This window comes from Heteronotia binoei, chromosome 6, assembly GCF_032191835.1.
Source record: "Heteronotia binoei isolate CCM8104 ecotype False Entrance Well chromosome 6, APGP_CSIRO_Hbin_v1, whole genome shotgun sequence".
NCBI lineage: Eukaryota > Metazoa > Chordata > Lepidosauria > Squamata > Gekkonidae > Heteronotia > Heteronotia binoei.
Window position 1 is genome coordinate 150,489,125 of NC_083228.1, and position 16,056 is coordinate 150,505,180.

The window sequence follows — 16,056 nt, forward strand, 5'->3', positions numbered from 1 at the left end:
GTGATCTTGCCAGTAACTCTCAACCACTAGGTGGTGCCAAAGTGCCAACCAGCTTCCAGACTCCTTCCAACAACTTCTGAATGGGAGTTCTGGCTGGGAAAATTCCGGAGGCTGGGTTTCCTTTCAAGGTGGACAGAGACTAATCGCTTGCCCCCCCTCCCCACTGACGTGGAGGCAGACGTGCAAGGAGACAGGGCCTCTTTTGCCAGCCTGGCTGCCGAGAAGGAGTGGTCTTGCCAAGGCAGTGCCAGAGAGCTCACAGTCATTCCCCTTGGCAGCTGGAGCGAGAGAGAGAGAGAGAGAAGGCACTGCCATGAAGCACTTTGTACCTGCTTGGGCCCTTCTCTTCTGCTTTCCTGCGGGTAGGTTCCAAATACAGTAGTAGCCATAGTTCCTCTTTGCTTCAGGCAGGAGCTGCCCGTGCAGATATGAAATTGCTGCCTGCGTGTTGCTGGAGTTGTGGGTGAGGTCAAGGCCAGGAGAGCCCCTTCTTTTCCTTGGATTTTGGGCAGGGCCACCTAAACTTGCTTAATGTAAGAGCCACATAGAATGAACATCAGATGTTTGAGAGCCACAAGACAGGGAAGGAAGGCAGGCAAATAGGTGGGAGAGGGAGAGGTGTAATGAAAGCAACTTTAAATGCATTCTTCAAGCTGCCAATTGGCTTGGCTTGGAGAAGTTATTTAAAGAGAGAAATGCCTTCTTCAAGCTGGCCAGTGGGGCTGTGGGGGCTTTGAGCCACTGTTTGGCCACCCCTGACTTAGGGGTTGCCTTCCATGACTGTGTGTTTGGGTTGTGTGCTCATTCGTGTTGCCTGCTTTTCTTTGATTCTTTTGGTGCAAGCTGACACTCGTTGCCTCTGCTGCTCTAGGATGGCGGGGGGGGGGGGGGCGGGGAGTGGACTTGAATGTCTGGAGAGGCCTTCTGGATTCCTTCAAGTCGAGCAGAACAGGAGGCACCATAACTCCCAAGGGGGTCCCAATCCTCTCCCTGCTGTCGTGAGGCAGGGCCTGGGTCCCTCGTTCATAGTCCCGGCCTCCCTACCAGATACAAGAGCCTCACTTGTCCCTTGAATTCCAGTCCGGGGCCGGGGGGGGCGGTCTCTGAGGTTGCTGGCTGCTCTGCTGGCTTATGTGAGACTCATCCGTTGGGGGGGGGAGGGAATGGAAGCTGCAAGACATCTGCCTCTCCTCAGAGGGCACCGAAATCTTCTGTGAGGAAGACAGGCTCACATCTGGGCAGATGCTGCCAATAATGCTCTTTGTGAAACTGCAGCTTCAGCTCCTGACCCCCATAAAGTGAGCAGGTGGAAGAGGTCTTGCCTTCACTTTCATTTCACTTTCACCTTCATCCCAGTTTGACCAGGGATCCTGGAGGGTTTGGGGGGGGGGGTGCCATCTTCTGTGCATGGAGCAGGTGTCCCTGGGTGTGTGTGTGGGGGGGAGATGTTGGTAAGTTTCTTGCATTCTGCTGGGGGTTGGACTAGATGACCCTGGAGATCCCTTTCAGCTTTTTGATTCTGTGATTCTATGACTGGGTCTGAGAGGTTCAGATGGTATATTTTGTCTCCGCTGCAATTATGAGCACAAGAGAGCTTTGCACATGGGCCTTCCCCCTCCTGCAATAGGAGGCCTGTGAACACCACCGGGGCCCAGTTCCCACTCTGCTGTTCGCACGAGTATGTGTGGCCGTGCTGCTTTCTCCTAGCCAACATCTGGATATTTCTTGTGAAGGTGCAGCAGACACCTGACAAGTCAGGGCAAAGCAGAAGACCGTCAAGCCAGCTGCCCCTATGGGTGTGGGGCAGGCACATGTCATTGCAAGGAGATGGCAGGCTGTGGGGTCTAAGGGGGAGTCTGTCACTCACTGTGGCGTGTGTGCGCCTTTGTGAAGCATTATTCGGCCCTCCCCCCCCCCGCCTTTCCTGGGCCAAGGTCAGCTACGGCCCCTGCTCTGTCCTGTTCTCCCAGGCTGCCCCCACTTCTGCCAGCTGGGCCCCTGCCTGTGTCCTCTGCTGCAGAAGGGGCCCTGCTGACCAGCCCCAGGGGCTACCCTCAGCCCACCCTCCAGCTGCCAGGCTCAGAGTTGGTGGTTTGAGGGAGGGACAGGATGAGGCAGGCCTGAAGTGCTCTTTGGGGACACCCTGGACACAGGCCAGGGGGCAGGAGGGAATGTCTGGCAGTTAGAGCAGCCCCATGTGGGCCAGAGAGAGACCTTCCAAGGCGCCTGAGCCCTGCCGAGGGCCTGATCCCCCAAAGGAGGCCTCCCTGGGAGTTCACCCCTCACTGCGCTTTCTCTCTCCCCAGGCCTGGCCCTTAACCTGCTGCGTTGGTGCACCATCTCTGACCAGGAGCTGACCAAGTGCAGCGAGATGAGCAAGGCCTTTGCTAGGGCCAACCTCCTCCCCTTGCTGGCCTGTGTGAACGGGGGCTCCGCCAGCAACTGCACCACCATGATCAACGTAAGTCCCTGGTTTGCTGACCTGCAGAGTGACAGGTTGAATGGCAGGAAAAGAGGTGGAGCTTGGGTTTTGGTTTCCAGGGAACGTTTGCCGTCCCCCCCCCCAGGCTTCCCAATCCCCAGGTCCAAGCGGGGGATCCGCTGGCTTTACAGGCTTCCCCCCACCCCCAGCCAGCTGCCCGGTAGGGGGAAGCCCCGCCCCCACAGTCACCATGTACCTCTAGAGCTCTGGCAGGTTTAGAAACCTGCAAACAAGTCCATTTTTAAAATGTGTGCCTTTAAAGTTGAGCAGGAAACAGGAAGCGCTTCATGGAGAAGGGTCAGCAGTAGTTTTGTCAGAGCACAGACCCTCCGTTTGTTTTGCTTTTGTTTTCAGAGCAAGTAAAGTTGTGGAGGAACCAGACCCAATAAGTGTGTGTGCGTGGGAGAGAGAGAGGGAGGGGGCAGGGGATTCCCTGGTTTGGAGGCCCTCCCCCTGCTTTAGAAAGCTTTAGAAAGTGGGGAAGGGAAGGAAATGTCTACTGGGCACTCTATTATTCCCTATGGAGAATGATTCCCATAGGGAATAATGGGGAATTGATCCGCGGGTATCGGGGGCTCTGGGGGGGATGTTCTTTGAGGTAGAGGCACCACATTTGCAGCACAGCATCTGATGCCTTTCCTCAAAACACCCTCCAAGTTTCAAAATGATTGGACCAGGGGGGCCAATTCTATGAGCCCCCAAATAAGGTGCCCCTGTCCTTCATTATTTCTAATGGAGGGAAGGCATTGAAAAGGTGTGCGGTTCCTTTAAATGTGATGGCCAGAACTCCCTTTGGAGTTCAGTTATGCTTGTCACACTCTTGCTCCTGGCTCCGCCCCCAATGTCTCCTGGCTCCACCCCCCAAAGTCCCCAGCTATTTCTTGAATCGGACTTGGCAACTCCACCCCCACCTCTTCTCCACATCCTTCCATCCTGCTTAGTTTTTCTAAGGTATTTTATTCTCAAATAAAGAAGCTGCTGCTGATTGCTATGAAAAAAAATGAGTAGTAATTGAAGGTGAAATAAATATATGTATTGCCAAAGCTTTGCTATGGGCAAAGTATAATGGGGCCTTTGGTGTGTAAAATTGTAAGTTATGAGCTGCAGTTAGAAGAAAAGGTGCTTCTTTCTTAGTTCTTTGCTATAAAAACACCCCCCCCCCGACCAAAATTGCCTCCCAAAGCAAACAAGCACAGATGTCCAGGATTTGTAGCCCCACTGGATGAACTGGCCTCCGCAGGTGAGTCAGCCCAAGTGTTCTGTGACCATCCAGCCAGGCTGAAGTCCAGCAGAGACGCAACACATCTCCCCGGATATCTGGCTGCTGAGGCTCCTCCCCTGGGGATCTGGTTGGTCTCAAAGGAATCCAGCTGAACTGCTCTGCTGCAGTGAGCAGCAGCCTCCCAGCCCCTCGATGGTCTGTGAAGTGCTGGACATCGTCAAAGGCCTTTCTTCTCCCACAAAGTTCTCCTCTTTGAATTATGCCCATTCTGTCTTGATCCCAGTCTGCAGCAGGGCAGGGGACACTGTAAGTGTAGGGCAGCCCCACATGTCCTTAGCTGGGATGCAGGCCTGCTGTTGGCGTCCCCCAGAGTCCAAGGCCCTCCAAGGTCCGGGAGGAGCTATGGGGCACCACATTCCCCATTGGACCTTGCTCCCATCAGATTGACAGGAGGAAGGGGGAAGAGGCAGGGACTTTGCCAAACTTCTCTGGTATTTTGCCGCGAGGAAGGTGGGTGGGATGGATGAGGAGGGAGAAAGGCAGCTTCTCAGTGTTTAAAATAAGCAACCTCGTCATGCAGGCCATTCTGCCAATAGAGGGCCACCACGGAGAAGGCCCATCGTGGACTTTGGCAGATCATGAGAAGCAGGATAGCCCAGGGGAGCCACTTGTGATTTTCCTGCCTGGTGCAGGGGGTTGGACTAGATGACCCTGGCGGTCCCTTCCCAATCTGTTCTATGATCCTGTGTGGGCAGCTGTTGATTGTGCCTCTTTCCAGAAGGCCCTGCTCAAATGGGCAAAGCTGTCTTGGCATGGGCCAGCCAATGGAATGCCTGCTTAGCTTCTGACAAGAACTGAGCTGCATCGTTTCCCGCTAAGTGGCGTCTCTGAAGTGGCTTCTGTAGGAGACCTAGCTAGAGTGTATGGCAGGAGTCTGTCTAGTCGATGTTTCTGTGGCCTGGAGCTTGCTGGCCAGATCAGCTGTGTCAGGGCAGGGGCCTGAGGTGGAAGAACTCTCTTATCTTTTTTGCTGCTGCTGCTGCTGCTGCTTTCACTTGCTTCTCTGTCAGCCCTGCTCGTTCCCATGTGAGCCCAAGAAGTGAAAAGTGCAACGCCCTTCAAGAGATCCACCTTCACTTCTGTCTTGTTTGGGTTTTCTAAATTCCGCCCATTTGAACACAGCAGTCAGGGCAGGCAATAGTTCAAGACCACAACCACCTGACCAGGGGACGTGGGAGGGGCACAAGTCAGAAAAACACCGTTCCTGTGGGAGGTTTGTGGTTTGTGGCCCGACAAGCCCCAATGAAGGGGGCTGCAGTCCCTTTAAATGGGGTTTGCAGAAAGCCCAAAGACAGTTGAGCAGGCTTTCCTGGGGAACAGGAGCCCTTGCTTTCTGCTCTGCCCATGCCTCACCATGGCCATCATGGAGCTGGTGGTGGCGGCAGGGCCCCCTCCAGCCAGTGGCATCCCGAGGTGCATGGCCTCTGAACATCCTCCCCCTGTCCCCTGCTGCTCCCATCAACATGAGCTGCGTCTCATTCAGTGCGCCTGAATCCTGGCATGCCGCTGGGGCTGCTGTTGCTTCCGGCTCCCAGAGAGCCAGTTGGGTGGAGTGGTGAAGTGCACAGACCCTTATCTGGGAGATCCGGGTTTTGTGTTTAAAACAATTTTATTGGTAACATATGGTAATAAATCTATATCTTACATCTTTAAAAAAACGCCTTCTTTTATCTACCCCATATATTACTTTCTACCCACCCCTCCCCCCGTTACTTGACCCCCGCCGGTGTTATTTACTTAAAATGCAAATATTTAAAGGTACCCTTAACTATTAAAACAAAAATTTATATTCTTTTTTTTTAAACTTAATCATTATCAAAAATTGTCCAATGTCCTTTTATTTTCCACTCTTTTTCTACATATCTTTTAAACTTTTTCCACTCCATCTTAAAAACTTCTAAATCATAGTCTCTTAATATTCTTGTTAATTTGTCCATTTCACTCCATGTCATAACTTTTATAATCCAATCCCATTTCTCTGGTATTTTTTCTTGCTTCCACAACTGCGCATATAATGTCCTAGCAGCTGAAAGCAAGTACCAAATTACAGTTCTATCTTCTTTTGGAAATTTTTCCATTTGTAATCCCAACAGAAAAGTCTCTGCAACTTTCTTGAATTCATATCCCAAGATCTTAGAAATTTCTTGCTGGATCATCTGCCAAAACATTTTAGCTCTTTCACAAGTCCACCACATATGGTAGAAAGAACCTTCATGCTTTTTACATTTCCAACGTCTGTCTGGCATCTTATTATTCATCTTTACCAAGTTTTTAGGAGTTATATACCATCTATACATCATCTTAAAACAGTTTTCTTTAACACTTTGACATGTTGAAAGTTTCATAGAGTTCTTCCACAAATATTCCCAAGTTTCTATCTGTATTTCTTTATTTACATTAATTGCCTATTTCATCATTTGCGATTTCACTACTTCATCTTTTGTAGACCATTGTAGAAGTAATTTATATACTTTTGAAATTAATTTATCATTTTCTCCAAGCAGAACTTTTCCCAATTCTGCTTGCTCTTTCCTTATTCCTTCAGTTTTAATATCATTCTCCACCAAGCTCTTTATTTGTTGCATTTGAAACCAATCATATTTATGATTCAACTCTTCAGCAGTTTTCAGTTCTATTTTGCCACCTTGTTATCTCCACCCCTAGGTATTTTACCTTAGAGGTGACTTCACAACCCGTTAATCTCTGTAATTCTTGTTGCTTGTTCATCCGCATATTTTTACACAGAATTTTTGATTTTTCTCTATTAATACAAAGTCCCGCCAACTCCCCATACTCTTGTATTTTAGCTAGCAGCAAAGGTGTAACTTGTATGGGGTTTTCATTTATAAACTTTATATCATCAGCAAAAGCTCTATATTTTTAAGCAAATCCTTTTATTCTTAATCCTTCTATTTCTTTTTCTTCTTGGATCTGCATCAGTAATATTTCAAGAGTCATTATAAACATCAATGGTGAAAGCGGACAGCCTTGTCTAGTACCTTTGCTAATTTTCATATCTTCTGTTAGATCTGTGCTTATACACAACCTTGCACTTTGTTCAGAATATATTGATTTTATCATTCTTATAAAGTTTTCACCCAGCTCCATTTTTTCCATTACTGCAAACATAAAGTCCCAGTTTAAATTATCAAATGCTTTCTCTGCATCTGCAAAGAATAATGCTACTTCTTTTTCTGGATGTTTTTCATAATATTCTACAATATTTACAACAGTTCTAATATTGTCTCTTATTTGTCTTTTGGGAAGAAACCCTGCTTGATCTTCCTTTATAAAGTTTATCAAATCCAGCCACAAGTCTTGACAAAGCTTAAAAAAGCTCTGAATCTCAAATGAAAGTTTGGCTCACCTCAACTGGGATTGGCGGGTGTGTGTGTGTGTGTGTGGATCTTGAATTCCCTGCCTTGCAAAGCTTGGGGGGGGTCATGCCCCACATTCTCTACTGCCGCATCTGGAATGTCCTTCCGGGGTTAGGAGCTGCTTCACAAGAAGTGAGAGAAATCTACGTTGCCCTTCCATCCCATGGGGGCCAGGGGGCCCAGTTTATACGTCCAAAATGTTCCCTCTCTTAGCAAAACCTGGCATGCACCCCCGTCATTGCCCACAACACCTTCATTGGGGGGGGGGGAGTGGAGTAGTATTAAATTCAGCTCAGCTTAATCAAAACCGGTTGCCTTCCCTCATGGTGCTCTCTCTGCAGCTCTCCAGGGATGTATGGAAAGGGTTTGTGAAGCAGGCGGCTGCTGACTCTTTTTCTCCTGAGCTGGGCAGGAGCCTCTGTAAGGTGCCATGGCTGTGGCCTTGGCCAAGGCCCTTCTCTCTCCACTGGACCAAGGAGGGAGTTCTGGCTGGGAAATGTCCTCAGCCCAAGAGGGCCCGGGCAGAGCCACACTGCTGAGGGTTGCTCAGGAGGCTGCAGAGTAGGGTTGCCAATCCCCAGGTGGGGAAGGGATCCCCCAGTATGGAGACCCTCCCCCCACTTCAGGGTTGTCAGAAAGTGGGGGGAGGGGAGGAAAGTGTCTGCTAGGAACTCTATTATTCTCTATAAAGATTTATTCCCATAGAAAATTGTGGAGAATTGATCCACAGGTATCTGGGGCTCTGGGGGGGGCTGTTTTTTGGGGTAGAGGCACCAAATTTTCAGTAGAGCATCTAGTGCCTCTCCCCAAAATATCCCCCAAGTTTCAAAAAGATTGGACCAGGGGGTCCAATTCTATGAGCTCCAAAAGAAGGTGCCCCTATCCTTCATTATTTCCTATGGAAGGAAGGAAATGAAAAGGTGTGCCGTCCCTTTAAACGTGATGGCCAGAACTCCCTTGGTGTTCATTTATGCTTGTCACACTCTTGCTCCTGGCTCCCCCCCCAATGTCTCCTGGATCCACCCCCAAAGTCCCCAGATATTTCTTGAATTGGCAACCCTACTGCAGAGTGGGGGGTCTTCCCACTTCTTTTCTCCACTTCAGCCCCAGTAGGGCCTTTCTGACTGACCCAGCCCTCTCCTGCCTCCTGCCCTCTCCCCCTCTTCCTGTGTTGGCTCTCTAAGATAAGTCACACCAGGCCAGGCCACGCCACACCACACCCGCCCTGTGTTCCTGGGCTCTGGACTCTGTCCTTGGAGCAAGCGTGATGGGAGGGAGGGAGGGCTCCACTCGGGGAAGGGCTCTTCAGTGTGTCGAGTGACCTGCCTCTCTCTCTCTCCCTGATAAGGAGGAGCAAAGGGCAGCACAGTCCCCACCCCGGGTGCCATCGGTCAAGGGCACAAGGAGCCAGCATTCTGCAGCCTCCTGGACCAGGGGTGGCCAAGGGTAGCTCTCCAGAAGTTTTTTGCCTACAACTCCCATCAGCCCCAGCCATCAGCCAGGCTGGTTGGGGCTGATGGGAGTTGTAGGCAAAAACATCTGGAGAGCTACCCTTGGCCACCCCTGTCCTGGACAGTGGTGCCTCCCTCCTCCTGACTAAGTTGGCATCTCTCGTGGATCCCATTTGCTGACGCGGCAAAGATTCAAGGCACCAGAAGATTCACTTTTGATTCAGCTCCACACGCAAAGGCCAGCCCCTGGGCTGCAGTTCTCTGAGCGGGTCATTCATTCACCTGCTCAAGTGTAGTTGAGCCAGTTTGGTGTAGTGGTTAAGTGTGCGGACTCTTATCTGGGAGAACCGGGTTTGATTCCCCACTCCTCCACTTGCAGCTGCTGGAATGGCCTTCTTGGGTCAGCCATAGCTCTGGCAGAGGTTTTCCTTGAAAGGGCAGCTGCTGTGAGAGCCCTCTCCAGCCCCACCCACCTCACAGGGTGTCTGTTGTGGGGGAGGAAGGGAAAGGAGATTGTGAGCCGCTCTGAGACTCTTCGGAATGGAGGGCGGGATATAAATCCAATATCATCTTCTTCTTCAAGTTTATCTCTGGCCCTTCGACCGACAAAGGAAAAGAAACACTCTATGATGATAAGTCAGCTACGGGTGGGTGAATGAAGTCGAGGTTTCTGTTTCCCTGCCTCTCCTTGCTGTCTTGGAAGCCTGAGTGTGGCCAGAGACACAAGCAGAGGGGCTTTTAGCCCATGTGTGTGTGTGTGTGAAATGTCACTTCCAACCTACAGCAGCTCTATGAATGGTCTCTTCAGTCTATCTGCAGAACACGTCATCAGGACAGCTGGATTAGGTTTAGAAGAAGGTGGAGTGGAAATTGCTGGAAGGAACATTAAGAACTTGAAACGTGACCAAGGACAACCTCCATGTTGAAAGGCAGCAAAGAAGCCTGAAACCTCGTGCTGGGAGGGGAGCATGGGGGGGGGGAGGCCTTGGCCTCTCTGTGCTCTCTGTGTTGATTGCTCTGCGGAAGGATGCTGGGCGAGATGGACCAGCAGGGCCTTGGAGGCCTTATTCAAGAGGGTGTGTAGCGGAAGGATCATCGTGCCCCTGTCTAAATCGATGGTGCGGCCTCATTTGGAGTATTGTCTTCAATTATGGTCACTATACCAAAAAAAAGTTATTATAGCATTGAGAAAAAGTCCAGAAAAGGGCAACTAGAAGGATTAAAGGGTGAGAACACTTTCCCTATGAAGAAAGATTAAAGCACTTGGGCCTCTTTAGCTTGGAGAAACGTCAACTGCGGGGTGACATGATAGAGGTTTACAAGATTATGCCTGGGATGGAGAAGATAGAGAAAGAATGACTTTTCTCCCTTTCTCACAATATGAGAACTCACAGGCACTCAGTGAAATTGCTGAACGGGTTAGAATGGATAAAAGGAAGTACCTCTTCACCCAAAGGGTGGTTAACACGTGGAATTCACTGCCACAGGAGGGGGTGGTGGCTGCCAGCATAGACAACTTCAAGAGAGAATTGAAGAAACATATAGAACAGTGGTCCATCAGTGGCTATTAGCCACAGTTTATTGTTGGAACTCTCTGTCTGGGGCAGTGATGCTCTGTATTCTTGGTGCTTGGGGGGGGGGGGCACAGTGGGAGGGCTTCTAGTGTCCTGGCCCCACTGGTAGACCTCCTGATGGCACCTGGGGTTTTTTTGGCCACTGTGTGACAGTGTTGGACTGGATGGGCCACTGATCTGATCCAACATGGTTTCTATTATGTTCTTATGAAGGTAAACTGTTTTGACAGATCTAGCTGCATTTTAAGCCTGCATAGAATCTGAAGGGACCTCCAGGGTCATCTAGTCCAACCCCCTGCACAATGCAAGAAATCCACAAACACCTCCCCCCCGCACATACATCCCCAGTGACCCCTGCTTCATGCCCAGAAGATGCCAAAGGCCTCCAGGATCCCTTGCCAAATTGCTGATTGACCCCAAGAAGAAGAAGATATTGGATTTATATCCTGCCCTCCACTCCGAAGAGTCCCAAAGTGACCCTGGGCATGTCCGAAAGAGAACTAAGCACTGATGTAATCCTTACTGCCAGCCTTCTCATGATCTGCCTAAATTCACAGGATCCTCATTGCTGTCACATGGCCATCTTGCCTCTGTTGAAAAACCTCCAAGGAAGGAGAGCCCACCACCTCCCCAAGAGCAAGCCTGTTCCACTGAGGAACCCCTCTAAACTCACAAAAACCTCCCCCTAAATTCACAGGATCTTCATTGCTGTCAGATGGCCATCTAGCCTCTGTTGAAAAACCTCCAAGGAAGGAGAGCCCACCACCTCCCCAAGAGCAAGCCTGTTCCACTGAGGAACTGCTCCAACTGTCAGAAAGTTTCTCCTGATGCTGAGCCAGAAACTCTTCTGATTCAATTTCAACCCGTTGGTTCTGGCCCAACCTTTTAGGGCAACAGAAAACAATTCTGCACCATTCTGAATATGGCAGCCTTTCAAGTACTTGAAGATGGGATCCTATCAGCTCTCAGTTGTCTCCTCTCCAGGCTAAACGTGCCCAGCTCCTTCAAGCTTTCCTCCTGCCTTCAACCTGCCCTCCTCTAGAGCTTCTCTCTTTCTTAAACTGAAGACAGTACTTGAGGGGATGCCTCTCCAGAGCAGAGTATTCACGTGATCTGCACACTAGACTTCTGTTGATACGAGGGTTGCCAAATCCCCTCTGCTCCTCTGCGGGGGACTTTTGAGCGCACAACGCATTGACGTCACCCGGAAGTGACCTCATTGCACTGGTGATGACGAACGTCGGCCTCTCTAGGTATTTCCAGGAAAACTCTTATGTGTTTGCAACCCCTCCCAATTTAGTATCTGCAAATTTAATAAGCATTCCCATTATTCCTTTATCCACATCATTTATAAAAATGTTGAACAAAACAGGTCCCAGGACAGATCTTTGAGGCACTCCACTTGTTTTACACCTGTGTGTTGTTTTAACTTGCTAATGTGCTATTCTTGTGTCTTTGCAATCTGCCGCCTCTCTGTTAACCATCTTTCATCTAAAGAGATAAAGCACACAATATAAATATATTAAATGGACAAACAAATGGTGACCATGAAGCCCTCGCCTGTACCAGTTGGAAGCCCCAAGCATTGTATATAATACAATTGTAATAAAGATGTTTAAAAATGATAGCAACTTTTTAATTAATTATTTCAGTCTTTTTATAAGAAACAATCAAACATACAATGAAGTCAGTGGCCACCAGCTCATACAGTCAGTCACAGCCTTCTCTCAATGTGGCCGTTGACACAAATGAAAATACTCAACAGTACAGTCCTCAGAGTCCCAAAGACGCCAAAAACTGTTCCCAAGGTCTGTCTCGAAGGGCTCAAGAGCATCCACCACAGTCAGTAGCCGAAGATAACATGAGTCTGGACTTTAGGCATGTTTCCTATATCTTCTTCCTGATTGTTCTTGTTTCCCATGTTATCATTGGAACCAACGGCTCAATGAAATCCTTTTGCACTGTCTTATAATTCTCAATTGGCATGTTGTCACTTGCCTACTGGATAGATGTTTTCGCTTGCTATCATTGTGGATTGTTACCAATTGGATGAGCAGGTGGCCACTGACTTTATCGTATGCTTGATCGTTATAAGACTTATTGAAATCATTAATAATAAGAGTCTATAGTTTGTGATAATCTTTATTACAGTTGTATTATACACAGTGCTTAGGGTTGTTTTTCGACACTGTATTCTCCTGGGGGTTTCGTTCCTATTACCAGCTAGAAGCCCCAGCATGGATGGGAAAGAGCCCCAACCGAAGGACTGCAGAGAATGCAACAGAGTTCGTTGCCAACTTACTCGGGCCAGGCAGGGAGGCTGGAGGGGCAGGGCAGGCAAGACACTGGCAGAACCCCCAGCCTGACCCAGCAGCCCAGATCCGACATGTACCCTCAACAGCAGTGACCCCCCCCACACACATCAGGGTTCCTGGAGAGGGAGGTGGGATTCCTACAGGTAGTCAAGGCCCACCCCCCCACCATGCCCCAGACAGAGATTGCTGCCACACCCCCAAAGTCCAGCAGGCAGAGCTGGGGAAGAGCAGCCCTCCCCTTTCAGTCTGGTCTCCGTGGGGCAGGGCTGGCCACGGCCAACGCACTCCTCCAGGCGGGCGGGAGATGCTTGACCATGGCTGCTGACCACAGCAGGCTCAGGGAGCTCTTGCCACGCCTTTGTGGGTGGCCAGAAAGAGATTGGCTGGGGGGCACTCAACTGCCCAGGCCTCTGAGACACAGTCTGTCCCTGTAATTCTATCCAATACATATATATTTCAACCCATTGGTTCTGGTGCTGTTTTCTGTGGCCCCGGAAGGTAGGACCAGAACCAACTGGTTGAAATTAAATCAGAAGAGTTTCCGGCTCAACATTTGGAAGAACTTCCTGACCTTTAGAGCGGTTCCTCAGTGGAACAGGCTTCCTCCTCGGGAGGTGGTGGGCTCTCCTTCCTTGGAGGTTTTTCAGCAGAGGCTAGATGGCCATCTGACAGCAATGAAGATCCTGTGAATTTAGGGGGAGGGGTTTGTGAGTTTCCTGCCTTGTGCCGGGGGTTGGGCTAGATGACCCTGGAGGTCCCTTCCAACTCTAGGATTCTATGAACTTCCTGACCATTAGAGTGGTTCCTCAGTGGAACAGGCTTCCTCCTTGGGAGGTGGTGGGCTCTCCTTCCTTGGAGGTTTTTAATCAGAGGCTAGATGGCCATCTGACAGCAATGAAGATCCTGTGAATTTAGGGGGAGGGGCTTGTGAGTTTCCTGCATTGTGCAGGGGGTTGGGCTAGATGACCCTGGAGGTCCCTTCCAACTCTAGGATTCTATGAACTTCCTGACCATTAGAATGGTTCCTCAGTGGAACAGGCTTCCTCCTTGGGAGGTGGTGGGCTCTTCTTCCTTGGAGGTTTTTAAACAGAGGCTGGATGGTCATGTGACAGCAACGAAGATCGTGTGAATTTGGGGGGAGGTGTTTGAGGGTTTCCTGCACTGTGCAGGGGGTTGAACTAGATGATCCTGGAGGAATCTTCCAACTCTAGGATTCTAATTGTTGTTGGGGTCCGTGGTTGTGGGATGCCAAAGCACCTTAGCCCTTTGTCCTTAACACCCTCCTCCTCTTTTGCACACAGGCAAGCTTGGCAGATGCTGTAACTCTGGATGGCGGCACCATTTACCAGGCTGGGAAGGAGTACAATCTGAAGCCAGTGGTGGGCGAAGCATACGGCCAAGGTAAAGGGCCTTCCTCCCTGTCCAAATCATCTGCCTCAATGATACTGGTGCTGACAGCGCTTGTGTAGATAAGGGAGACACCAACAAGTGACTCCTGCTTGCAATGTGGACCCTTTGACCCAGAGAGAACTCCAGTTTTCTGGGTTTGACCTCTGAGGATGCCAGGCACAGTCTCCGGTCTCACAATGCCAAGACCACAGCCACACAGCCCGGAAGATCTACAGCAACCAATGTGGACACTCTCTGTGGTCACCCTCACAATCCCCCTGCTGGGTGAGGGACAGAAGGAACCAGGAAGGGGCTTTCCCAAGTTCATGGGGGAGGTGTCACCTGCTGCAGCTGGGCTACCCCCTCCCCCCGCAGACACTTCCAGGGGAGATACTTCCATGCAAGAAGTGGCCACTGGTGGTGGCAACAGTGGGCTTTGCCAGAGCAGCCGGGTGGCAGCAGCAGCCAAGGGGGCCTTGGCACCTTGGAGGATCCCTGCAGCAGGCTAGAGCTCTGTGCTCTCTCTCCTGAGGTGCCTGCTGTGGACTCTGCGCCCGGCTGTGGCCAAAAGACGGAGCTTCACTGACCTCTCCAGGCAGTTTCTCACTCTCTGACTGCTTTTGCTATCTGAAAGGAGTGTTTCAGCTTTGCTTCTTAGTGCCTTTTGAGCTGCCTTGGGGCCTTAGGGTGAAAGAAGGGGAATGAATAAGTTGCAAATAAACCTTTCTCCTGGGGATTCTCTAGAACAGCTCTCTGCAGTCTGGGACGCTTTCTGTTCTGCATAGCTTTTCTGATAAAGCTCTCCCGGTTAATGGCTGTGTCACCTCTGAGACGTCTGGCAGGATGACGGACCCTGTTGTGATGCCTCCTCAGGTTGGCCTCTTGCAAGAGCTTCTATCCTGCATGCCTATCGGTCTGCTCTGTAAAACTGTGGGAGCTCACACTGACCAACCAACCAAGGCTTCCTTTGGGCTCCCTTTATTTGGGATCTCTGGGCCTACCAAGGCAGGAGGAAGGGGGGAAGGAAGGGAGGAAGGAAGGAAGGAAGGAAGGAAGGAAGGAAGGAAGGAAGGAAGGAAGGAAGGAAGGAAGGAAGGAAGGAAGGAAGGAAGGAAGGTGTCCAGATCACATGATGTGATGGTGTCGCTTTACTCTGCTCTGGTAAGACCTCACCTGGAGTCTTGTGTTCAGTTTTGGGCACCACATTTTAAGGAGGATATAGACAAGCTGGAACGGGTCCGGAGGAGGGCGACGAAAATGGTGAGGGGTCTGGAGACCAAGTCCTATGAAGAAAGCTTGAAGGAGCTGGGCATGTTTAGCCTGGAGAGGAGGTGGCTGAGAGGTGATGTGATCACCATCTTCAAGTCCTTGAAGGGCTGTCCTCTAGAGGATGGTGTGGAATTGTTTTGGTTTGGAGACCAAGTCCTATGAGGAAAGATTGCAGGAGCTGGGGATGTTTAGCCTGGAAAGGAGGCGGCTGAGAGGTGATGTGATCACCCTCTTCAAGTACTTGAAGGGCTGTCCTATAGAGGATGGTGTGGAATTGTTTTGATCTGGAGACCAAGTCCTATGAGGAAAGATTGCAGGAGCTGGGCATGTTTAGCCTGGAGAGGAGGCGGCTGAGAGAGGTGATAGGATCACCATCTTCAAGGACTTGAAGTGCTGTCAGTGGGCTCTCCTTCCTTTTAAAGCAGAGGCTAGATGGCCACCTGACAGCAATGTGGATCCCGTGAATTTAGGGGAAGGTGTTTGTGAGTTTCCTGCATGGTGCAGGGGGTTGGACTAGATGACCCTGGGGGTCCCTTCCAACTCTATGATTCTAGGAAGCAGGGGAGGGGAGGGGAGGGAGGAGCCCCAAAGAGCAAACATGGAGCTGTCCAGTTGCCACATCCCAGCAAGCTCCCGGGAAATGCCTGCTTGTGTTACACACTGGAGCTCACAGGGCAGGCTTGGAACAAGAAGGCGGCTTTGTGGGCCTGCTGTTTAGTTCTCTCTTGGTCTTCCCCCCACCTCCTGCAAAGAGCCTGGGGGGCCTCAGACTCCTCCTCCCTCTCACTCTCCCAACAACACTGTGAGGTGGGTCAGGCTGAAAGACGGTGTCTGGCCCAAGTTGCCCAGCAAATCCCATGGCTCGGGGGGGGGGGGGGGGGAGGTGGGGCTTGAGCCTGGGTCCCTCAGATCTGAGC

General features: G+C 50.5%; 1 protein-coding gene across 1 annotated transcript in view; it reads left to right on the top strand.

Annotated features, from left to right (window-relative positions):
• Window positions 1-295: 295 nt before the first annotated feature.
• LOC132574514 (melanotransferrin-like) overlaps window positions 296-16,056 on the top strand; it is a 44,069-nt gene continuing 28,308 nt past the window's right edge. The window contains exons 1-3 of the mRNA XM_060242881.1: window positions 296-362; window positions 2,307-2,461; window positions 13,783-13,882. Coding sequence (XP_060098864.1) covers window positions 314-362; window positions 2,307-2,461; window positions 13,783-13,882 — 304 coding nt within the window. The 5' untranslated portion in view covers window positions 296-313. The remainder of the gene's footprint in view (window positions 363-2,306; window positions 2,462-13,782; window positions 13,883-16,056) is intronic.